This window comes from Pimephales promelas, chromosome 23 (genome assembly GCF_988280905.1).
Source record: "Pimephales promelas chromosome 23, fPimPro1.hap1.1, whole genome shotgun sequence".
Taxonomy (NCBI): Eukaryota; Metazoa; Chordata; class Actinopteri; order Cypriniformes; family Leuciscidae; genus Pimephales; species Pimephales promelas.
This window is the reverse complement of record NC_142791.1, coordinates 13,885,265-13,910,931: the sequence shown is the minus strand read 5'-3', so window position 1 is coordinate 13,910,931 and position 25,667 is coordinate 13,885,265. Positions and strand designations below refer to the sequence as shown.

The 25,667-nt window shown below is 39.0% G+C and overlaps 1 protein-coding gene and 1 long non-coding RNA gene across 2 annotated transcripts in view; one reads left to right on the top strand and one right to left on the bottom strand.

The window, feature by feature from the left end:
- adamts6 (ADAM metallopeptidase with thrombospondin type 1 motif, 6) overlaps positions 1-25,667 on the top strand; it is an 89,341-nt gene that overhangs the window by 38,394 nt on the left and 25,280 nt on the right. Inside the window, exons 13-19 of the mRNA XM_039677237.2 lie at positions 2,318-2,425; positions 6,300-6,445; positions 9,250-9,313; positions 15,375-15,477; positions 17,182-17,315; positions 20,539-20,662; positions 23,257-23,337. Coding sequence (XP_039533171.1) covers positions 2,318-2,425; positions 6,300-6,445; positions 9,250-9,313; positions 15,375-15,477; positions 17,182-17,315; positions 20,539-20,662; positions 23,257-23,337 — 760 coding nt within the window. The remainder of the gene's footprint in view (positions 1-2,317; positions 2,426-6,299; positions 6,446-9,249; positions 9,314-15,374; positions 15,478-17,181; positions 17,316-20,538; positions 20,663-23,256; positions 23,338-25,667) is intronic.
- LOC120482680 (uncharacterized) lies at positions 1,196-18,307 on the bottom strand. Its single transcript, XR_005623478.2, has 5 exons — positions 18,111-18,307; positions 17,496-17,610; positions 4,466-4,609; positions 4,202-4,375; positions 1,196-1,255 (listed from the first exon to the last, which is right to left on the bottom strand). It is a non-coding gene; the product is annotated as an uncharacterized LOC120482680 (long non-coding RNA).

Genomic DNA, 25,667 nt, shown 5'->3' with positions numbered 1-25,667 from the left:
CCCACCGCTTTATGGCCAGATGATGTGCGAACTACATTTCCTGGCTTGATAAGCAAACTAGTAAAGTTTTGATGGGTGAGGATTAGGGTAGGGTATCGAGAATCGAGTATCGATTGGAACCGGGACTAACTTTTCATTTTTCCCGGAATCGTTCAAAAGTTAAAATTTCAATTCCTAGTTTCGATATTCACAGTCCGCCAAGCGGAAGAAGAAACCGCTGAACAACACCAAAGGAGAAGCGTCTTCCGGAAGTGTTGGCATAACCGCGCGAGTCGAACATGAGTAGCTTACGTCGGTGGTCCAAAGTGTGGCTTCACTTTTCTACAAATAACGAAATCTCGGCAAAATTCTAAATTTGTGACAGAAGGAGTATTTCCTTCAGAAATACCATTGGTTAGCAAGGTTAGCTAAACTTTTTTGACCCTGCCTCTTAAAAGAATCGGAATCGAGAATCGTTAGGAACCGGAATCGAAACAAGGAATCGGAATCAGAATCAGAATCGTTCAAATTTGAACGATACCCAACCCTAGTGAGGATTGCAATCAAGGTAAAAATGATTGCGGTGACATGCAAGAGTTGTACAGTAAGCATCCGTTGTTTCCACACATGTTAATGTTTTGATTTGTGTTTTAGTATTTCTGAATGGATCTGTGTACTGTAATGCAGTCAGGTCATTGGATTATTTTAAAATGTTTTTTTTTTTTTTGCCATCTCCATGTGGTCCTGTTCTGTTTTTCAACAAAAGGGTGGGATTAATTACAATAAATTTTTTTTTAAAAGTTCAATCTATTGACAGATTTAATTATGGGTAAAAGCAAGTCTGTCAAGTGGTAATATTCCCTTGGCCATTATCCAAGCTTCTATGCTCCGGGACAAGGAAAGTCTTGGCCTTAACAACCTTCCTCCCTTCCTTGCGGGCCAGGCATTAGCCACATGAGGTCTAAGAGCAGAGCACTAAGGTTAAGCTAGGTAAATTTCTTTTTATTTTGACCCAGCCCATAGGGAATACTTGCTTTGGGAGAATGTTTTAAACTGCGATCTTGGCTTGGCCCACCACTATATACATGTGAGCATACACGTGAACTGCAAGAAATATTGTTTCTCACTATCCTTGACCCTAAATACACAACCCCTAGGGAAACACAGGGGAGCTTCAGCTCTAAAACGCCAAAGCAATTGGGGAAAGTGCTCTCACCTTGCCTGGATGCCTGGACTCGTCCCGGATCCAAAAACTCCCAGCACTAGATGAGGTGCCCTGTAAAAAGAAAGGATGCTATATGGCACAGCTGAATAATACAAGGATAGACATGAATCCGTTTTAATTCTTTCAAATAAATACTATAAAATTGCATGAATTATCCTTAATCTGACCAAGGTGGAGAAGTTTACATTATAAAAACATACTTTTTAACATCAGGCAATATATTTTGATGTTAAACCCACTATTGTTTTATGTCTGATCTCATGACATTTCACGCTTTTTCCATATATATTTTACAATAATTCATACGAATCTGTACGAGTGTGGTCGTACGATTTAGACACCTCATAAAATGCATACGAATCGCTGTGAGATCGGATTGATCCATTCACTTCGATTACACTTTCAATTACATCAGAAGTAACTGTAATTAAATTACAGATAAATGAAGAGTTATCCCTTACTTTACATTTTCAAGGGAAAAGTAATTAAATTACAGTAACTAACGCTGACTAAATCCAAAATGATCCCACACAGTAGATCAAGTTGACCTGCTGCACTGCAAGCACTCGACACTCCCAACATTGGCCTCCATGCCAAATGATAAAAAACACGTCACACTGCGCGTGGCCGGTCGCGAACAATACACACGTGTCTCGAACTGTGACGAGTGAATTGAATTTTTTCATGAACCGTTCCACCCCTAGCACATGTTTCAGACGCCATCACCAATCACCCTGATGGGGTTTCCCATTGTGTCAATCCAAAATTCAGTGTTGAAAGGGAACTGTTTTTGCTTGCTGTATAACGCATAATTTGTCAAGTCAAATCAGATTTTGTCCAATCAAATTCTTTTTAAAATAAGTATGTCTCCTCCACCAAAACCACCTGCCACTGACTAGTACTATTGGCTAGTACTATCCTTTCAGTATGCCCCACCCAAACATCTTGTTTCAATAGGTATGTCAACGCAAGAAAGAAGCGATTTCATTGGGTCTCTAAGAAGCCTGCTGGGGATACCAGCCCACTGCTCAATGCTAATCTTGTTTCCATTTTTTCTGGTCTCTCTTGGAAATTGATATATTCTGACCAACTTGCTTTTGCCTTCTTTCCTAGGAAGTGTGTAGAGAGCTCTGGTGCCTTAGCAAAAGTAATCGCTGTGTCACCAACAGTATCCCCGCTGCAGAAGGAACCCTGTGCCAGACCAGCACCATTGAAAAGGGGGTAAGTCAGTGTGCCATAAGGGAGAAAACTTTATACAGTACAATAGGAAAGGTTATGAAATGGCAGGTAATGGGAAACGGACTCCTCGTGGCTTGGCCATGCTCTCATTGTACCAGAAATGGAAATAAGAAAGCCTATTCCCAGTGTTCACTCATGCAAGCAGCGTTTGGGTCATCAGTTTTCTGCCGGGCCAGGTTAGAGAGACAGTTTTAACAAAGATTAGGGTGGCCATTGTCCTCGCTCGTAGGATGGCTCAAGAGGAAGAATGGAAGAGGACCACAAGCTGTCGATCTTTGTTACCATTCGCTCAATGGATCTATTTACTGCCAAGCTCTTGTGCGTTGTCTTGGACAAGCAGCGAGCCCCAGGTTGAGCCGCTGTTTTTTTTTTAGCGGGTGCCGTACTTATGTCTGCCCCCGGCTGGGTCAGCATCAAAGGAATACGAATGTCAGCCATTTCTCACCCAGCGTGTAATGGAGTGGAGGCCCTGCCGGCTCCAGAAAGTTGATAAATGTAAAGGCAGAGAAAAAGGAGTGACCACACATGCTACTGAATGTGCTATCCACCGTCAACACTGATAATGAATTTGCTACATCGTAAAGAATGGCTGTCGAACACTGCAGGAAGCACAATGCCAAAAAACACCCATTATAAGGCAAAATTCATTCTTAATCTACTATTTAGGACTCTTCTCCTTTTTTTCATCTGATGTGACATGAAATAAACATTTTATAAATAACTTTCTTAATAAATGCCCTTATTTATCAGTGCATATTATTATTATTTTTTTTTTTTAATAAATAATATATGTGATAGTGATATATAATATACTTTTTAGTGAGATAGTGAGACTAGCCAATTAGTCTTGCATAGCCAGACCTTCAGACTGACGGCAGAAGGTCATGACTCTATCGGAGTTTTCATTTGCCAAGGGCAGCCCAAGATAATAGACCGGCATACATTTTATAAATTATTAATTCAGGAACATTGTGCAAGTTTACTGCAACACTGGAGCCACAAACTTCACATACTTGAAGTTGATCATTTTAGTTGATCTTAGTAAGCGCTTATTCTCAGTTGTAAACATAATAGCGTTTTTTTTCCATGAGGGGGTTTCCAAGCGGACCGTTAAAGAACGTCACACACGTCTCGCAGACATTCATCCAACTCGATGACGACTTCGAAAATCAAAAACCTGAAGTGTTTACAGTTAAGTGTGCAATATAGCCAAGCCAACAGTGTGACTGAGGCTGAGACTACTAGCCAATAAACCAACCAATAACCATCCATTTTGATTTTATCTGCATCAGCCAACGATCATGTCCACCAATATCAGTTCTATAATCTGCTGACCCCCATGTCAAATTATAATAAACAATTTCTGTATTCAAAATGTACCCCTTACTGCACACACCCCATTTTGAAATATCAACATGTATATTGAGAAATTCAACACCGTCAACAGAGTTTACAGTTCAAGACTCATAATTGCTCAGACTCATATATGGGGATATATAAACTCAAACATTAAAAATATTAAAAATATCATTTTTAAATGTATAAATATATGTTGAACCACAATAATATGGGGCTGTAGGATATCTGAACGTGAAGGGGTTAAATTTAAATGAATGGAATTTAAAATATAAATTAAAATAAATTATTTTATATTGTACATTTTAAACATTAAACAAATTAAAAACAATTTATATATTCAAATGAAATATTTGTTACTTCAAAATGCTTTACTTTCAAAGCATGCATGTGATACAGTACCTTCAAATGATGCTGGCGGAGGCAGCTCACCAGGCTTCAGAACAGAGCGTCTGTTAGATAAGACATTCTTTAAGAGGTTATTTTGGATCTGCCTGCTAGTGTCTTAGCACAGTACCCTGATTTCAGACACTGGTAGCTGAGGACACAGCCTTTTCCTTGCCAAGTTCTTCCTGTCTGTGAACGAGAGAAATAAATAGAGTCTGAGAACAAGAACAACCACCCAGACATAGGGAGAGAGTGAGAAAGAGACAGAACTTAACCTACTGACACAGTTGCACAGTGACGACAGTTTCCAGCGTCTCCAATCCTTATCCTCATGTCCCCTGGGTTGGATGGATTATGAGGTTGAGTGTTGAGAAGATTTCACGTGGTCCTGAAGCATTACAATGCCTTGAGTCTGTTTTTATCCTGGAGTAGATTCAGATTAGGGACAGTAGGTGAATGCGCTGTTTAGACAATACAAGATTAGGCCAAAGATTTTTTTTCTCAAATGACAGCTGCAGTTAACTTATTGGACATGCTAATTACAATCATAACTGTAATAATGAGCAAGGGAATGCTCATGGATTAATAATGTCAGAGGAAAATGGACCAATAATAGCTACTAATAAAAATACCATGTTTTTCCATATATCTTTTAAATAAATATCATTACAATTTTGGAGAATCGCACCTCATGACATTTTACAACATTGAAATAACCTTGCCATGTCAAAAAATGTTAAATTATCTGTTATTATAAAATACTTTATTATCTTGACACACGGCAGCAGTTGTCCAGTATCACCCTGAAATTTTTAATGTATTTTTGAAAAAAATGAGTAGATATGACAAAAATATCATGTCATTGACCCATATGTTGTATCGATCATGATATACCAGTTTGAATATGCCATTTCAGTAAATTTTGTATTGACATTTGTTGAATTTGATGCGATACTGTAGTAGACTAGCCTATAAATCTAGATGCACCCTTGTGGCAACAAATTTTTGTCTAGCAACTCTCCATTAGCTTTCGATCTGGAAAAACCAAACTCAAGCACATACTGTAGTGTATAGAGTCGACGGGCGGGCTTAACATAATGATGACAGAGTTGCGACAGTTCCCTGTTACTTGAAAACAAAGAATGGCTGCTGCTGCTGCTGACGAACAGTGGTCTTTCGAATTGGCCGTGACTCCAACCCGATCTCACGACCAAGTCGTACGAATTCGACGAATGATTAAAAAGTGGCTAATTCGTAACAATTCATACGACCTCACTCGTACGAATTAATACGATTTTGCTAAATCGTACATATTTTACGAATTGGCCAATTCGTATGAATTCGTACGAATGACCTACCCCTGACCCCGCCCCTAAACCTGACCATCACGTGGGTTTAGACAAATCGTACGAATTAGTACGAGTGAGGTCGTACGAATTAGACACTTTTTAATCATGTGTCGAATTCGTACGAATTGGTCGTGAGATAGTGTTGGTGACTCTGGAGGATTTGGAGTTAATCTTTTTTTTTTTTGAGAAAAGAAAAAAGATTGGCACTTAAGTCATTCTTAAAAAGGAAGATGTGTTCGTAGTTTTGCCGACCAGATATGGCAAAAGTTTAATCTATCAACTAGCTCCGCTGGTGGGAAAACGCTCTGGTTGGTTGTAGCGCTATCCTATTGAGTGCAAAGGGAATTTGAAAGACAACCGTTTATCCCTCCCCTTGGATTGAGCTCTGCCAATGGTGAGTTCCCAGACCCAGCATCTTGATGTAGTAGTAGTATACGGTTGCATAGTTATAATTTTCTCTGTGATATTATCAATCTTGTAAGTAAAGAAGTTCATAAAGTCATTACTGCTGTGCAGCTTGGAAACGTCTGGGGTTGAAGCTTTATTTTTCGTTAATTTAGCCACTGTTTCAAAGAAATACAGCAGATATAGCAGATCTAGTTTCCAATAAAAAAAAAGAAAGAAAGATGGGGGTTATGGGTGGTATGTGGTGTGGTCACTCACCGGCAGAAACATAAGTCAGCGCCTATGGTTTCAATAGATTTTAGAGCAATGACAGAGGGGAAAATTTTAGAAGAACTAATTTCTCCATATTTTTGTGTTAGTGGTGTTATCAGGGTGAATGTGTGGCATTTGGGACATGGCCGCAGAGCGTGGACGGAAGCTGGGGACCTTGGACAACCTGGGGAGAATGCAGTCGTACCTGCGGTGGTGGCGTCTCCTCGTCCATGCGACATTGTGACAGCCCAGCGTAAGTAGGCAAAGTAAGCCAGAACAAAGCTGAACAGGTCCCTATTTGGTCCTTCTCGCATTACTGTTTCACCATTACTGTTTCAAACAATTTTGAATTTTACTTCAGAGCGAAAGACATTGATTTACAAAGTTGGTTGTGTAAAGTTGTTGTGTTGGCCAACAGAAAGCTGCTTGATTTGAAAGTGATGTCTGTGTGACTTGTGCTTGTCATATCTGACTCAAATGTAATGATGATTGTTGGTCCAAAATCATTTTTTACTTTCGACTTCTTGCCGTTTAATTTTTTTCTTGCCAGTTTCTCCAAACTTTTCATAGGTAGCCACAGGAGCTCAAAATAGGTTTGGATGTAGATGGAGTTTAGGTTTCATTCCCGGCGGTTGCGGAAATGTCTATCCTCACACTCTCGCTGCAGACAGTGGCGGGAGTGTGGCCGGTGTAATATGTAACACCTGTGTAAGATGATCGGCCCTTAAAACCTGGCTACCCGAGAAAAAGGAAACCCAAGCACTTCAAGCCAAGCTGCCCTGGAAAGCATTCATTAAGAGCGGCCCTGAGAAAACAGCACAACCAGCCACTCTTGGTGCCAGACGCCACGTAGGGAGGCAGAGGAAGATGGCCAGAATCCTTAGGCCTTAGGCTTGGCTAACCTCATTACGCTGCTCTCAGGGGTTAAAATAACCTGCTGAGAAATGGCCAAACAGCTTAGTTGTTCTCTGAGAGAGACCTGGATACATTCATCAAGTATTTATAAGGCAATGAGGAAAAAGTGCATACTGCCCTGCTGGTCATAACATCCTGAACAGACACGGGAGATAGTACGAATGTCTTGAGCTCTCTGTCAAACAAACACAAATGGAAACTGCTTTTCATATTTGCTTGCGGGTTGAGGAGTTTTCTAAATTTCCATTTATGGAACTGAATTCAACCTTGATAGAATACATGGATACTCGAGGGACTTATTAGGGGCCCGGTTATTAATTATGGGGATTATTGTTTATAGAATTGGAAATCACTGGCCTGAAGGGCATCTTGCTCTTGAACAATGGAACTCCATGTAAGGCTGAAATTGTCACAGTTCTGCAAGAGAGAGGACCCATGCGCAGAGTGAGCGGTGGTGATGTTTTATTGACATGACTGTTGACAGGGCCCAGCAAGTGGAGTGGGATGATGGTGTGGAAGATAAGGCAGGAACACAAGGAACCAGAGACTTGATGATTTCTTGGATGTAGCACCAGTCTTGCTGCCAGGCAGAGGCTCACGGAGCCAGAGGCTTGACACTTAGAAACCGACTTTTCCCAGGACTCACAATGAACAAGATAAGACACAACAAGAAGATAAAGCAAGACCAGAGAGAAGATAATAACTGACTAATACAGTAACTATGGCTAGATAAACAAAAGAATAATATTTTTTATAGAAATAATAGTTTTTTTCTGATTTATTTTGAAATCCAGTTAAACGATATGGTTTGGAGGTATTTAAATGTGAAGTGCATAATTATTGTGCTCCTATTAGGTCAGAGCAGAATTGCAAATATAATATATCAGCAATGACTGCCTCTAAAAGAAACCAGTGACATGTATTTAAGAGGGTTAATATAAGTAAATATTATTTCAGGATATATATATATATATATATATATATTATATTTATAGAAGTTTATTTTGAGTGCCACACTTCCTGCTGCCAGCTGGTGGCGCTATAACAGTTACCCACAATAGCCATATCCATTTAATCAGCTGCTATGGCTGAACATACAACCCCAATTTTATTTAAATAAGACAATGCACTTGGATGATATGAGACTCTTCCCGTTTGAAATTTTTGCCTGTAATGTTTTCATACAGTATATCATGGCACCAACAACATTGAGGATTTAACAAATCTGTGGCAATATAGACCCAGTTTGGTGCAAATCACAATAAATCATGAATCCTTTTTAAAAATTCATAGCCTGTGCTAAACAAAAAAAAAAAGAAATGGCTAACTCCGTTGGGCGGAGCTAATGATTTTAATTTTGAAAGTTCCCCAGCTTGATGAAAACATGTATAGAGTTTGGTAACTGTAGGTAAAATTGACTACACATCAACATTCAAAAGAGGGCGCTACAGATGTGTCTAACAATATACAGGTCAATTAGTGATAATGGGTGACGTCACAAAAAAAATATTTTATTGTAGGGGTCAAATAGTTTGACAAATGAAAAATATTTTGGTAAAATTTTGTCAGATGGGTTTCTATGATGTGTCACACCAAATTTCATATGAATTGATCAAACAGCCTCAGGGGAGTTTAGATAGGCATGACTGAGAAATTCGAAATGACGGTGCTGTTTTTAATACATGATTGTTTTCAAACTTGCTATTTCTACTGCCCCAGAAGTGTTTTCACTCTTTGAGAAGTCAACCTATGAATGACTTACTTATATGTGTCTTCGCACATTGAATTGGGATAGAAGGAAGAATTTTAATGTTGAAAAAAATGACACACATGATCTTTAAACTGGTCTGAGATCAGCACAAAAGATCTGAAATATGGCTTTGTGTGTGATCTGATGACCCAATCTGATCTTTAGGACACTAAACTTCAATCTGGAAAAATATGCTTGCATGTAGAGATTACTGGACCATTAGTCTTCCTCTGTAAAAGCAAATGCGCTTCAGATGCTGTCCGGTAAAAAGATAAGTCTAAGTCTAAGTCTAAGGTGTTGATTAGAATAGTGTGTGGATGCATTTTTCACATTGATTTCTTGTCTCTCATGATGGTACCTCATGAGTTTATTTTTTATTCAAACTCTTTCAGGCCAACAGGCGGAGGGAAGTACTGTCTCGGAGAGAGGAAGCGCTACAGATCGTGCAACACTGACGTGAGTTTTTTTCTGTAATCTGAATGATTTTGACTTCTGCTGATTATGATTTATTGGATTATGACAATACATATATTCTCATTTAAAAGTTAAAATGGTTTTATTCATTTTTTTTTTATATATAGCTTTCATGCTCATGTGTTTTAGCTTTGAGGTTTTCTAGATTCTAGTCTAAATCTAAAAACGCCAAAATTCCATTCACAGATACTTTTCTCTTCTGGTGACTAATGTTGGACTTTTCATTTTCTTTTCAAATGCTCTCTAGAATGAGCAGCTAATCGTGGTTTTAGGACTGGGACTATTTTACAAAAAAGGAAAAAAGGGGCAAGCCTTTCAATATGTCCCGTCCAGACTTCCTGATTCAAAGGAAACGTCACCACAGGACTTTATGGGGTTTTTAAGGTGAAAATTGAGCTTGTTCTGCATCCTTGCTGCCACAAATCTTTAAAATAACAGTTAAGCACAAGCAACAAATGTGTGCTTTGGAAAACAAACAGCACCCCCTTGCACTGAAAATGAAAGGGTCTTGTCCAACACAAACTTGTTGTGGATATATGGACTATTGGTGACATTTGGTCATATTTTGGGAGCTTTAGACAGCAGCCCGGCGCTGATTCAGCGCTTATAAAACAACAACCCCATCACGAATGTAATGTAATTGGTTCTTTGACCTCCTGGAATCAAATGAATCTTTTTGAAGGAGACAACCAAGGGTTGAACACCACTCTGGCTGTTTATGTGGGGCATTCCAACGTCTGGATTTATTATGGCTGTGGCTTTGAAATTATTAAGTCATTGAGGATACGGCCCCCCTACGGCTCTGGTTCCAGCCACGGCTATTGTTCAGTACCAAGCAAAGGTCTGCTATCATTTGTTCTACTTTTCAAAACAATGAGCTAATCCGCACCCCTTCACTCACTGCTGACTCCATGATCCGCCAGTTTACATGGAGGCTATGGTTAATAACAATGCTGCAATGGAAAAAGGCCAAGTCGAGTTGCATATTAAAGTTTAATTGGCTTTAGGGCAATAATGTTTAAATAACAATGTGAGTTCATTACACTGTGCACGTACATTATTTGTTTTTGTTTTTTTAGAGGGGGGATTTTTTTGTAATTACAAGAGGCAAAAAGACACTAGTTTGATAAAAAAAAACAGTAAAACAGTAATATTTTATATAGTGATTATTTTAAAGCACTTTAAAATAACTGCTTTCTATTTGAATATATTAAATGCAATTTATTTCTGTGATCAAACCTGAATATTCAGCGTCATTACTCCAGTCTTCAGTCACATGATCCTTCAGAAACATTCTAATTTGATTAATTGATGCTCAGGAAACATTTAGTACTGTTGTCTATGTTGAAAACAGTTGTATTGCTTTACATTTTTTGTGGATTCCAAGATACAGTAAATAGTAGGGATGCACCAATATTAAAATTTTAGCCGATACCGATAACCGATATATCGGCCGATAAACTTAAATCCAAATTTTTATCTAATTTTGAGAGCCTGATTACAAATACAAAAGTCTCACAATTAAATCCATGTCCCAAGCGCACAATTATAATGATGTTCTCATTATAGTGTATAGCCGATATGACAGATTTGCGCTGCACATGTTGTACCGAACCATATTTTCATTTTTTGAAGAGATTTCAATTATATTTCAAGAAATTCAAAAACATAAACAGTGCTCAACAAGTGTCTCAACTGAAGGGAATAATACATTATTTATCGGCTTTAATATATCGGCCACATTTTCTTACCAGGCCGATAACGATAACATTAAACATACTATATCGGCCGATACCGATATGCTGGCCGATATATCGTGCATCCCTAGTATATAGTATGAAATACTTTGATGAATAGAAAGTTCAAAAGAACAACATTTATTTGCAATAGAAATCTTTTCCACCCATGTAAAAGTCTTTACTGTCACCTTTGATCTATTTAGTGCATCCTTACTGAATAAAAGTTTTAATTTATTTTAAAACAAATCTTACTGACCTAAGTTTTAAATGGTAGGCTAGTATGTGTTATATTCCTGTGACTACTGTCTTGGTTACTATTGTAAACTCAGTTGCCTGATGGAGGGGACAAGACATGGTGTCGAATGTTGACACTATGGGTCACACTTGGGAGCCCTGATACTTCAGAAAAGGCCAATAAGAATTGGCAAGAGGAATTTGCATGCACCACTCCCCCGTACATACGGTTACAAAAGGATCTGGCGTGCATCCACTTATTCAGGTTTGTGCTTAGGAGCCAAGTGTGTGTCCCGGCCATTCAGAGGGTAGTTCAGCATTGTGGCAAGAGGGGACACCACGTCTCGTTCCCTTAGTCAGGGAACAGAAGTTACAATAGTAACCAGTCATTTCAACATGATGTCAAAAGCTAGAAAACGACACAACTGCTTATCTGAGTTACGAGGTGGTTATAAAACCCCTGTGGGCCGGGTAACATGTGCATTCGCGACATCATAACCTACCCTGCGCCCCACATAAGCCGTGTAGTTTTTTGTACCCATCGGGACAGTATTTGCAATGAGAAAGGGTCGCTTCAGCCGGACTTCCTTGACCTTTTCTGTTTTTCTGGGAAGCACACCAGTTTGACTCCACTTCAAAGAATTTGCCTCCCTCGTAGAGCTCCACTCTAGCCTGAGTGATGGTGTCTTTCACTGTTGGTGATAGCCCACTCAAGTTTTTCACTTCCTGTCCAGGGGCCAGTTGTGGAGGTTCCATAGGTCTGGGAGCAGGTGCCAAATTGTGCTACTTATTTCCTCAGGGGGATTTTCCAGAGAGGGACTGTCGTCAGGAGCCTGAGCTCCAAGAACCAAGTCCGGGTAGGCCAGTGCGTCCGTGCCAAGGGAGGCCTTGGTCAAGGAATACCTCAGAGAGCATTCCTGGGAAGCGAACAGATCTACCTGTGCTTTGCTGAATGAACTCCAGATCAGCTGTACAAACTGGGGCTCCACTCTTCTTGGAGCATCAATTGCCATAACAGCATGTCTGCTGCACGGTTGAGCTCGCCTGGCGGTTTTGTATGAAACCGTTGGCGTGTTGCCTGTCCAGACCAGTGATGCGCGGGTTGATCCGAAATGAGCGGGTGCCTGCGGTCACCCGCGGTTACCCGCAGTTACGGGTCATCCAAAAATGTTTTTAATGATATTCGGGTCGCGGTCGGTCGGGTCGTTTGAAAAAAAGATGCCAATTAAACATTTGTATATAGTACTAGACACAGTTTTTGATGAAATATACAGCCCTACACATTATTGGCTGAATAACTGGCACGAAGATAACACACGAGCTCAGTCTAAACAGTTCTCGGTTCTACTAGTGATTCGAGAACCGCTGTGCCTGTGCGTTCGGTATGCAGTATCAGCTGCTCGTGCTGATCACTTCTCTCAACAGTGGCAGCAACATGTCTCGGTTCAGTGAACTGTTGGAGTTACTGGAGTAAAATATAATTCAGGATATTGATTTATTTCGATTCGGAGGCGACTGTCAGGAATGTCTGAAAGTGAGTAACTTTAGTAACTTGTGGATCAGCACTGACGCAAGACGCCAGAACGATTCAGTTCGAGTGTACTGGTTCGACCGGTTCACTAAAAAGAACCGGTTCAAAAGAACGATTCGTTCACGAACCGGCCGTGTCTACGATGATCACTACAGTCTGCAGAGAGATGGAGGCGGCAAGAGAAAAGGTGAAGACTGGGGAGTGGAAGCTCCGCAAACACACAAATAGAAAGAGTAAAAGTGTGGGAGACATTTGCTGAAATAATGAAAGATGATGACCAAAGTGCTGCCTTTGCCTTTGTTATGTGTAGGCCTACGTCTTCTTGCGATGCTGTGTTGTTACACGTCTATATGGCCCAATAACACTCCGATGAGCATTTACTACTTTAAAAAAATGCGGTCAGGAAGCGGGTCGAGTACAATTTTTTTTTTTTTTGCGGTCCGAGTTGCGGGCGGGTAGTTGAAAACGTCGGTCGGTTGCGGGTTGTTTATACATTGACCCGCGCATCACTGGTCCAGACCAACACGTGCTTGTCTTGGATCAAAGGCTGAAACCTCCACAGGGCTAGCAATATCACAAGCAACTTGAGGCAATTGATATGCCAGCATTGACAAGGTCCTGTCCAGGAACTTGAGGCTGTGCACCTGTTACATTCAGCTGCCCAGCCCATCTTGGATGCATCTGTTTTCATCCCGAGGGTAACGGAAAAAAAGAGGGTAACGCTTCCTTTTACAGTAGAGTACTTCTGTGTACTTACAGTGTACTTACCTGGAAAGTACTGGCTAATATAAGGTAAGTACATGGGTTAGGGGTAGGTTTAGGGGTAGGTTCAGGGTTAGTACCTAGTTATTACCAGTAATTGTAATTGCTATAATAAGTACATAGTATGTACATGGGTAACAGGACTGTAAAAGGAAGCGTTACCGAAAAGAGATGCTCTGCACTGACGAGAGCTTACTCTTTTCTCAGTTGACCTGAAGTCCCAATCGACTGAGGTGTTTTAGCAGATCTCAAGAGTGAACTTGAATCAGCCAGCCAGCCATCCAGAGAGATAATTGAAAATGCCTACTTTGCTTAATGAGGCAAGGGTGGCCTCTGGGACTTTTGGTATGACGCGAGGAGACAGGGGCAGCTCAAAAGGTAAGACCTTGAACTTATATGCCTGATTCTCGAAGGCGAACTGAAGAAACGGTCTGTGTTGAGGAAAGGTTGAGACATGAGAAGAGTATGCATCCTTCAGGTCTATCACCGCAAACCAATCATGTTGGTGAATGCATGTCAGAATGCGTTTCTGAGTCAATATCTTTAACTGGAGCCTGTACAAAGCCCGATTTAAAACTCAAAGGTCTAGGAATGGTCGTAACTCTCCAACTTTCTTTAGGACAATAAAGTAAGGGCTGTAGAAACCCTTCTCCATTTCAGCTGGAGGGAATCTTTTTTGCGCCCTTCACCAATAGGACCGCAATTTCCGCATGTAGACAAGGGGTATATTCCTGCTACTGAGGCAAAGAGGCAAGAGGCATCTAGCATGGTCGAGTCTGATTGTCCTGATAAGCCAGTGTGAAGGGTTGGGAAACTTTAGACAGGCTCCTAAACTCCACACGAGTGCCACCAGAGGAGCAATCGTGTTTGACATATGGTGGGGTGGCACAGCAGAGCATTGGCCTCCATGCTGGAAAGCTGTGCGTCCCAATTCTGTGGCTGTAGGTGTACTGGAACACCAACCTTGCTGTGCAAACCCCAACTGAAACTGGCGGGTGAAGAAGCTTTGCATTCTCTGAACATGCCAAAATGACCTGTGTGGGGTTTTGTGTGTGCTGCAACGAAACATGAGGAGGCAGGGGCTCACCTTCATCATGTTCGGTCTGCAGGTTGTGTGACCCAGGAAGTGCGGAGTCTGTTCTTTCTCTGAAAAGGTGGCGAAAAAAAACAACAAAAGGAAACCTAGACAAGGGGTGAATGCATGTCAGAATGCGTGTGAATCCTCCAGGCGAAGGAGCGGTGCGTTCATTGGCTTCAACCGGATTCAAACAATACCCAAGTGTTTGGATGCCACAGTTGGTTGTGTTCAAAGCCACGATAAAACACTCTAAAACTACTTAAGAAATATTGTCAAATAAAAATCTAGAAGAATGAGTTTTATCAAGAGCACTGCACATCTGCCTGTGTGGGACATAAATTCTTATAAAATCCATTTCTCCAAATGAACCATGAACCTTTTTGTGCAACCATGTCTAGAGTTTACCAGAAAGGGTTAAAACCAAAATTAAAGATGGCTGGCTCAATTTCCCAAATAACTCTGGCCACTTCAAAAAAATCATATACCTACTGTATGGTGTAGCACCATGCTATAGGACTTTCCATCACCAGTGACTGCTGGGAATCTCTGACACTATTTAATATCATCCAGTGTATGATTTGTAATTGAATAAAATGAAAGTATTATAAATACTTTGTAAGATAATTTAATATACATGAAAGTAAATGAGAGTACCATCTGAATGCTTTTACAAGGCCTCAAAGGATCATTCATTTGCAGGCTTGTCCAGCAGGATCACGTGACTTTAGAGAGAAGCAGTGTGCCGATTTTGACAACATGCCTTTCCGTGGGAAGTACTACAACTGGAAGCCATACACTGGAGGTAAGTTCCCAGCCCGCAACACAGAACAACAGGCTACAGAGGGAGCCGCTTTCTCCCACAGCCTTCCCAAGTCTGGGCTCCAGTGACCGTATACATACTGGCTTGCTGTGTGTACCCTGCTAACACCAACAGTGTGAAAGTCTCTTTGATGGTCTGAAAATTCTTTAGATTCCAGAGAGAACACCATTTATCGCTAGTCTCTCTCTCTCTCCCTCTCTGTGTATGTCTGGGCGTGTGTGCATTTGTGTGGCCATGTTTTGGTATACTGTACTTGAAAGGACCAAATGTCCCCACAAGGATAGTTAAACCTGAGATTACCTACATTGTTAGGACCGCTGGCTGGTCCTCACAAGGGAAATTGATTAATTAACATAATAAATTGTGTTTTATTTATTTATCTATTTATTTTTGGTGTGTGTGTGTGGTGGGTAGGTTTAGTGTAAGGGGATAGAATATGTGGTTTGTACTGTATAAAAATCATTTCTATGGAGGTCCTTTGAAGTATAGCAAAACAAAAGTGCGTTTGTGTGTGTGTGTGTGTTTGACTGCGTACGTACTCAAGTCTCTCAGAGAGGTCAAATCTGCAAAAGTACAATTTTCAATTTAATTAGTTCACCCAAAATTATAATTCTCTCATGTAATTCCAAATCTCTGTGACTTTCTTCTGTGGAAAAATAAAGAAGATGGCAAATGTTTTGTTTTTATATCTATACAATTAAAATCAATGGGGTCTAATGTTGTGTGTATATATATATATATATATATATATATGAATTTTATGAATTTAAACATATATGATCACACAATTAGTATAATTGCTTTTGTCTGCCCTATGTAATGTTTTTGAATGCTCTTCAACTTTTTTCACAAAATAATTGTGATTTATTTGTTTAATTTAGTAGCATGAAATACAATTAAATTTGATTTCTGTGTCAGATATCAATATCAAACCTCAACCAACATCGTACCAATCTTTGACCCCCTTTTTGTTTCATTGGGTTTTTCTCTGACACATTTTCTGACAGCTTTGAAAAAGTGCAGCCGGAAACCCAGTGGGAAGGGTGTATGTTTACAACAAAATGGCCCGAACCCAATAAACAAAGAAAAACTGCGAGAGATCAAGAGGCATTTCCAAAACATTCTGATGGGAAGTTCACAGTCGACTCAATCATCTCCTTATCTCACTGCCCTGTAATAAGCATTATCATTACCGATTGTTTGGCTCTTAAAACTCATTTTGGAGGTGAACTTCACTTGTAAAGTCTGCGATAACCTTTGTCGATGTCTCCATGATTTTTGTTGGCAGCTGTGTTAATCTCTCCCCGTGTCTGTGCAGTAATGATGTCAGGCAGAACATTCAGATTCCACTATGAGTAATGCCTCTCGTGTGCTCGAGTGCTTTGACTGGATTGTTAATATCAACAAAGGCATAAAAGAAAACCGTGGGCCCCGTCTGAGAGCCCTGGCTCGAGACGGTTGCAAGAAAAGCAGACTGCGAATTACTTATCAATGCACTGGTGAGGCGAGAGGCTCTGTTATTCCGTATAGATTTTTGCTTTATCGTATGACATAAATCGTGGCCACCTCTTAGACACTTCTGGGGTGTAAATGAGTTCTCGGGGACCTTGGGAACAATCAATAACCTGATTAAAAAGTCCCATTGGTGTTCGAGAGCTGTTTGACGATAAACTGCTTGTTTTTCAGGTGGAGTGAAACCGTGTGCTTTGAACTGTCTGGCTGAGGGCTACAACTTCTACACAGAACGTTCCCCCGCTGTCATCGACGGCACGCGCTGCCAGGCCGACTCGCTGGACATATGCATCAATGGAGAGTGTAAGGTGAGTCTACAGCCCAAATATCACTCACAGTTCCTGAAGAAAATGTTTTTTTATGCTCTGAGACCTTAGTGTATGAGAAGTACTGTACCATATATTTTTTTAGTGAATGCTAGTGAATACTTCTATTCACTTAAAGGGATAGTTCACTTTGAAATTAATTTTTGATATGTTTTAGCTTACCTCAAGGGCATCCAAGATGTAGGTGTCTTTGTTTCCACAGTATTTTCAATTTTGTCATTTTTCAGTCAAACCGTTGTTGTCTATCAGTCATACACTGGAGGCTAAGGGGGTCCACCTCAAAGAGCATGCACAGAGAAGTCAAAATTAAACATGATTTAATGACTCGTAAATGTAAGTACACATTGATGGCCTAAGACACGAAACGAGCGGTTTGTGTGAGTAAACGAACAGTATTTATATCGTTTTTAGAATTTCTATCGAGTGAGAATCAGAGTTATATCAGATTTATATCGAGTGAGAATCAGCAGTTTTGAGATGTACATTTGTACACAACCTTGTCATGATGGCAAAAGATCTGATCTCTATAGCAGCTTTCATTGGCCAAGGACTATCTAACTGACATGTAAAACAACCAATCACAGTTTATTTTATTTTGCACCATGTGAAAGTGTACAGTCAATGTCCATACAACACCTTAATCATTTACTGTAACAATAGTGCATTTCAAAAAGCCCTGTTTAAAGTTAGGTGGACACATATAGGCTTTATTCTGAGAATTTCAGACTTGGAAAATAACACACTTCTCATATCCCGTTGGCAAACAAGTTAAAATACCTCTTTTTGTTCCCACAAGTCAGCAATAGTGTAGTTCCAGATGCGGCCCACATTTGGTACACATGGATTCCACACAGCCCAGATGGAGGTGGACCGGATCTGGGCCGACACTGTGTTGCTAAGCGGAATCTGGATCCGGAATCTGGAATACAAGAATGCATACTTCTAAAATCCACTAGAAATATTATATCATCCAGGCCTTTGCCAAAATATTTTCAACACCATATGGTTGTGTTCAGAATGGAGTACTAGCATACTTCATACTGAGCAGTAAATACTACTATTTAAGGAAATACTTATTATTTACAGCCAATACCAATGTTCTTTCAGGCACTGGTCAATTTTTAGATTTTACGAACTAACTATTCTATTAGAACTGTGGACAAAAAAACATCCAAAATTCACATTTAAGTGTTTCTTTTATTACACTTTTTTTTTTTGCATCTGTAAACTTCAACTATAGACAATTCGTTAACAGTAAGTTTCCTTACCATATGGTTAATTACAGTAATTGATCTCATCTTACATTTAATGTAATTTTACAGTAAAATACTGTTAAATTTAGTTTTTGGAAGTGCAAAAGAGCAACGCTGCGTCTGAGTAGGTCATCTTCATGACCACTAAAAAAGTATGTTCTACTACTACATGGCGTACTACATTCGCCATGTTGTTATTATCATGTGACTTTTGCGTCACTTCACTGCCATTCACAAATCCTGTCCCGTGGCCTCATGAGATAGTAAAGTGTCCATCGAATGTTTTTTGAATACTATATTCGGACATACTTGTCTTTTGGCCTACTGTTTTTCACATTAAACAGTACGCTGCAGCAAAAGTCAATATATTCAACAGTGAAATCCAAAAATTGACATTCCCAGAATTCCGCAATCTTCATGTTTCAGAGTGGCTTTTCATAGATTTCTAATTTTATGCAGCTCTTGTGGCCTAATATGTTGCATTATCTTTGTTTATCAGACACTAACGGTCTCAGACGTAAAGTCTACACAACGTAGCCAATCGCTAACACAGAACAATGAAGCGTAAATAAAGACTGCTGTTGAAAGGGTTGACCCTCTTATCAGGACAGTACAGTTTTGAATCTAATTGTGTTTTTAAAAAGGCGGCAAAACTGCTCGAGAATTATATTTAATTCGCTTACAATATCATTTGTATAACAAACCAAATTGACGTAATAGTGCGACCCTTTGTTTACTTTAGGGTAACATTTTTGAATTCCATGTTGAAAAGATTTTGTCTGCAGTTTGGTATTTGTTAGTCTCACACATTGTTGTCCGCATCCTTGATTTATGTGGTTTAAGATACTATTTTAATTGATCCCCAAGGTTTCCTTTGATCTGATCTGGAGCGAAGAAATCCACACAATGTTCTTTTAAACTCTAAGGAATCAATCTGTGCTGCACCCAACAACCTCTCATTGCCTTTTGGACGATAATAATTATGCAAGTAAAGGCATGCACAGGGGTTTTATAGGGAATGTCCAAAACAAAATAAAACCGCAATCAATCTTATGTCTAGTCCAGTGATTCGCAACTGCTGGGTTAGTTCTGAGCAGGGAAAAACATGTTAAATTTAAATAGTGAAATGCAACACAACATGTGCATTCATTGAAAGAAATTTGGCATAGGATTTGCTTTAAAACAGTTTTAATTGAAATAATTGTTAACAAATAATTAAGAAATGGTAAATAACACATCGATTAAACATGCCATTTTTAAGTAGAAAGACTTTGTTATATTGACAACTTTTACTTTAAGTGAGCATTAGATGAAGGTAAAGGTAATCAATACGTAAAAACAGGCGAATTTTGAAACGGTTGTGTGTCCAGTCAGACTACGGTATTTTGGCACAAGTTCACCTGTAATTTTGTAGAAGCCAGTCAAGTTAGATAAATGTCAACATGGACAGGTTGCGTGACATGCCCTCATGAACAAAATGTGAGATGAAAGAAAATTTGACGCAACATGGATAAACACGGTTTGTGTCGACCACAGTGTGCAGAATTATTGGCTGCTAAGAGCAGAAAACCAACAAAGTCCAATTGACATTTAGACATTTAGAAACAAAACACTAGAACTATAAATACTGTAACTCATGCTTCTGCTATTGTTTATGCACTTACAAAATTGTCAATTTTCATAATCAGCCTGTCATATCAACGAATTTCACTGTTTGATTTAAAGGACATTTTTATTTAATTTCGTACTATGCTGTAAATCATTTTGGTACTGTATTGATGTCCAGTGTGAAATCATGGTCCCGAAGCAAAACCAGAACCATTTGTCTTTTCATGTCATGTTCTGACTCGATACAGCTGTGCGAATGACATGTTATTCTTCGAATCAGACAGTCACGGTCTGAGAACGCTTCGACCGTGTTCCCCTGCACTGAAACCTGTGTGTCTTTCCAGCATGTTGGCTGTGATAACATCCTGGGCTCGGATGCCAAGGAGGACAGATGCCGTGTGTGCGGCGGGGACGGCAGCACGTGTGAGGTCACCGAAGGACTGTTCAACGATTCACTACCCAGAGGAGGTCAGGAGATTATACACTCACATATATCAAATATTCAGTATCTTACCATGATAATGTGTTACTAGGTACTTACTAGGTCTATTTGAGTTGGTAAGTAGGTTGGTGCTTGGTGTAACACAAATGTTGGATGGTTGGCCCCAGGCAGCATCTAACCATGAACCCCTTACGTAGGTGTTCACTTGAAGCTCCCCCAAAGATTTGACTAGAGTTTCAATAATTTAACGACACATTTGCATGTTCACAGTTCTCTGATGTTAGTTTACTCCAGCTGTGTTTTGATCATTGTTCTGAATCCAATCTGGATTTAGTCTTTGACAAAAAAAAAAAGTTCCTCAGATTTTCTCAGGTTTGAAGGCTCTGTTCCTTCTTTTGACATATTGTATGTTCTGATACACAGTTCAACAAAACATTCTGGGGCCATGAAAAGTTGTGAAATTGATCAAAAATGCTGGCTGGTAATTTGTTTTTCATAAACTCTGGCGTTGCAATAGTTGATGGTCACATGACATGTTAAAAGAAGTAAATAAATGAAAAATTTAGGTACGCATTTATTTCGACTTTGAAGCTGGACTTTAAGTGGACTCAAACGTGTATTAGGAACCCATTATATAAAATAATTATAATTAAAGGAGTAGTTCACTTTTTAAAAAAAACTTTTGCTGATAATTTACTCACCCCCATGTCATCCAAGATGTCCATGACTTTCTTTCTTCAGTCGAAAAGAAATTAAGGTTTTTGATGAAAACATTCCAGGATTTTCTCAATATAATGGACTTCATTGGGAACCAAATGGTTCAAGGTTCAGATGAGAGTTTCAGTGCAGCTTCAAAAGGCTTTAAACGACACCAGACGATGAATAATTGTCTTATCTAGGACCCTTCGAGTCATGACTCGAAAAAAGATTTGTTCATTTTGATGAACGAGTTCGAACAGGAGAGTCACGAACGCTCATCACAGAACAGAGCAAGGCGAGCATTTGTGCTTATAAAACTTAAACTTATTTATTTATTTTTGCAATGACTGATCATTTTGCTAGATAAGACCCTTATTCATCGCCTGATGTCGTTTAAAGCCCTTTGAAGCTGCACTGAAACTCTCATTTGGACCTTGAACCATTTGGTTCCCAATGAAGTCCATTATATGGAGAAAATTATGGAATGTTTTCATCAAAAACCTTAATTTCTTTTCGACCTGAAGAAAGAAAGACATGGACATCTTGGATGACATGGGGGTGAGTAAATTATCAGCAAAAGTGTTTTTTAAATTGAACTACTCCTTTAATATTATTCTTGTACTGTTTAATACAAATGAATATTTGATAATTAATATAATTTTATTTTACACTTCAAGTTACAAAACTAATATTTATGTCTTATGTACTTGCAAAACTGTAAACTTCTGGCTACAAAAATGTTGGAAATTATGCGAATGTGTAAATAAAGTAAATAAAAAAAAAAAGTTATTTAATTGAATCGCAGCCTTTGATTTCATAATCATACTAAGCTATGTCAGGATCATCATCTACAGCTCCATTTAGTGTGGTGAAATGCACCGCTGAGATGTATGGAACAAGAGGAGCTCGACGCAGACCGATCTCTCCCCTCAGAATCCCGTTCCAGAGAGCGCGCCGCATGCCTGCCAAACGCGACAAGTTTTTAATCGCTTTCCACTAGAGAAATCCCACTTGAAGAAAACACAGCACAAGCGAGTGGAGGAACGCATTGTCTTTTTGGCAGTGGCTCCTGTCAGGGGGCCAATGGGGTGCTTTGGCCAAGATCGACATTTTTCATGGAAATGCAGTGAGGTTTTTTCATCAGACAACCATGATAAAGCTTTTGTTTTTGGGTCAAGAAACAAGTTGTCAAAATAGAAGTGGTAACACAATATATGAGTATTAATTGCATCATCCAGTGAGAGAATCAATAAAACTTCTAATATTGCACGCATTGTCGGGCCGCATCCAAATGTATTCTCTGTGGTAAGGGACTGTTTTCTCCTTTTAAGGTATAGCTGGTAAATCATCTGAAACTTTAAGGGGGAGTGAAGGGTACGGTGTAGATTCTTCTCTTGTAATGAATTTGCTGTTGCTAAGTTAGTTAGGTTTTCTTTGAGCATGCTGGGACTCTATTCAAATACAACTGTGTGCTCTGGGTCTGTTTAGTTTACACGAAACACTAGATACAACTAAGAAATAGCCAGAAAGCTTTAAACAAGGACAAAATGAAGAAGTTCTTGAAAGTGAAAGTGTTTGAAAGAGTCCAGAGTTAAGGAATCTGCAAAACTACACAGCTTTCAAAACAGACATCCACTGTAGTTGTGGACAAATTCAAGAAAAAAAAAAAAAACTTCAGAGAGAGTTTTACAGTATATCAATGCTAATTAAAGCACAACATGCTAATTTAAGAACCGTTGCGATAAATATAAATACAAAATACATACATACTGTGGGCAGACAAGTTGATTAGGTGACCACCATGGCCTAAATATGTCATTGTGGTTCATAGCAGCCAAAAAATGCTGCTAAAACAAGGTGTACATGTATGTGCATTTACCGACAACTGCAAAATAAATTATGATTCATTTACATTTTGCAGGTTACATGGAGGTCGTCCAGATACCTAAAGGATCGGTTCATATTGAAATCAGGGAAGTGGCCGTGTCAAAAAACTATATTGGTGAGTGTTTTTATCTATCTTTTTGAAGCTTTTTGAAGCTATGATTGTTTGGAGCTGCACGATTAATCGTTAAAGAATTCATGAACTGGCTTTTTAATTTTTTTTATATTGTTGTCTGAGGTCAACTTATGACGTTCGCTTGGTTTTCACATTAAAAAACAGCAAAATGAATAAGTAATGGGCTATTTTCTACCCTAGTTTTGGGCCCAGCTTAAAAACGCTCGGTTTTTATGCCGTCTCGCATTGAAAACATGGAAGTAAACACCCACTGCTGTGAGTAGATAACAGTTTTGCATTTTATAATGAGTTTCACTCTCGCGATCCGGTTCGTCATCACGAGGTAGGCCTATGTTATTTAGCTATGCGTGTAATGCGCGAATCGGTGGGCGGGGCTAAACCGGCAGTGTTGAAGTAGGCGTTTATGGTGTTTTATCCTCTTTGACGTCATAGTTCCTCACTTTAAAAAACGAGTCGTTTGCTGAGCCTGGTGTCAATAGAAGCTTTTATTGGACTAACAAAGACGTTTTCAGTTCTGAAACTTACAGTTTACTTACTTTCAAATAAAGAGTGTATTAATTACATCGATACACCAGTAGGCCTATGAAAAATCACCCTTTTCAAGTGATCGTCAAAAAATTTACCTATCATTTAATCATTCAATTCAAGAGATTCATTAAAAATATGCTGATTCATCAAATGATAAATCAAGTGAAGTTTTAATGAGAGTCATTGAATCCTTCATTCAAGTGATTTTTAAAAAATAATTCATTTGAATGAATCAAACATTTTTACTTTATACTATATCAATTAACATTTTGTCAGATTCTCTATGGCGTGTTTAATTTGTTTGTTCAGAATTGGGTATCTCTGTTTGAAACAATTCTCAGTTCATCAATTCTCAATCATCAATAATAAAAAAACAGCTCTACTGAGTACAAAAGTGGTGAAGTGGTGTGTGTTAAGCTTTGTTGTGGGTGTAAATCTGTTCGCTCTCATGTTCATTCTCTTAAGATGGGTCTTTTGTCTTTTCCCAACCACAAGCTGAGTTAAACCATCATGGTTCCCAGCCATGTAACTAATTAAAACAATCGGGTCCAATTAAGTTGTTTTGAGTGCAAACATAAATATAGCTAGTGTGTATGACAGCTTGTTGAGTTTTGCTGTCCATCATGTTGACGTGGAGGATTTTCTCGCCGTTTGAGAGGAAGATAAGTTGTCAGATGTTCTGACGTTGGCAACACAAGGAAATTGTAAAACACATTTTGTCACATGGCATGTTTGTGGAATACAAACACATGGCCCTGTTTAAAATGAGGATCTCAAATGTCTCACAAATATTTGGCTAATAATGAAAGCATGCTACAGAATTGGTTCATTCATGTTTAAAATCAGTCATTTCATTTAATTTGTACCTGAAACAACTGTCTTCTTATCTCTCTAGTTGATTTTAGCCAATGTATCATATAACTGGCAGTTTGAGAGCATACAAATTGTCATCATTTGCTCGCCCTTGAGTCTTTCCAAACCCTTGTATGACTTTTATTCTTCCATTAAAAACATAAAAGGAATTGTTTCCTAGAATTTTGCTGCGCACTTGAACTTCACCACAATGTCGTAAATACCAGTGGGGAGCTCGGGATTTTCTTTAAGCCCCGATCTGTACGAGTTGGGGGCGTGTCAGTGAGAAACGTTCATTCAACGTCTGTTGACGGTAAATTTTAATTGAATTTCAATGTTTACTCATTGACATTGTAAGGCTTTTTCATTTATAAAGCAAGCTCTCTGCACAAAATTTGATATCTTTGTAATATAAAAATTATACCTAATGATAGAGTTTACATTGGCTTCATAAGCTAATAAAAACATAAAAAGAAAAACACACCTGATGCACATTCTTTGTTCTTCATTTTTTTTTATTAGCCGAGTTAACAAACCTTGCTGTATTTTCGTGTAATTCATTAAAAGAAGGTACACCGCCATTTTGCTCCGACGAAACTCACTTGAACGCACCTCACGTCGTAAACACGACTTCCCAACTCGTACGTACGAACTTCCCAGGAGGACTTGAATGCAGCATATGTATGCAGAATTTGTATGACCTGCAAGAACCAATTAGCATTTGGCATCATTGATTGATGTGTAACCTGTCACAACACATCTTGACACAGAAAGTTTAAAAATGTGAATTCTTAGGTAATAATAACTTGGATTTTAGTGTGTTTAATACATCTATCATATGGCTTCTGAAGACTTGTGTAAAAATCATATGTACTACACACACACACTCATATATATATATATATATATATATATATATATATATATATATA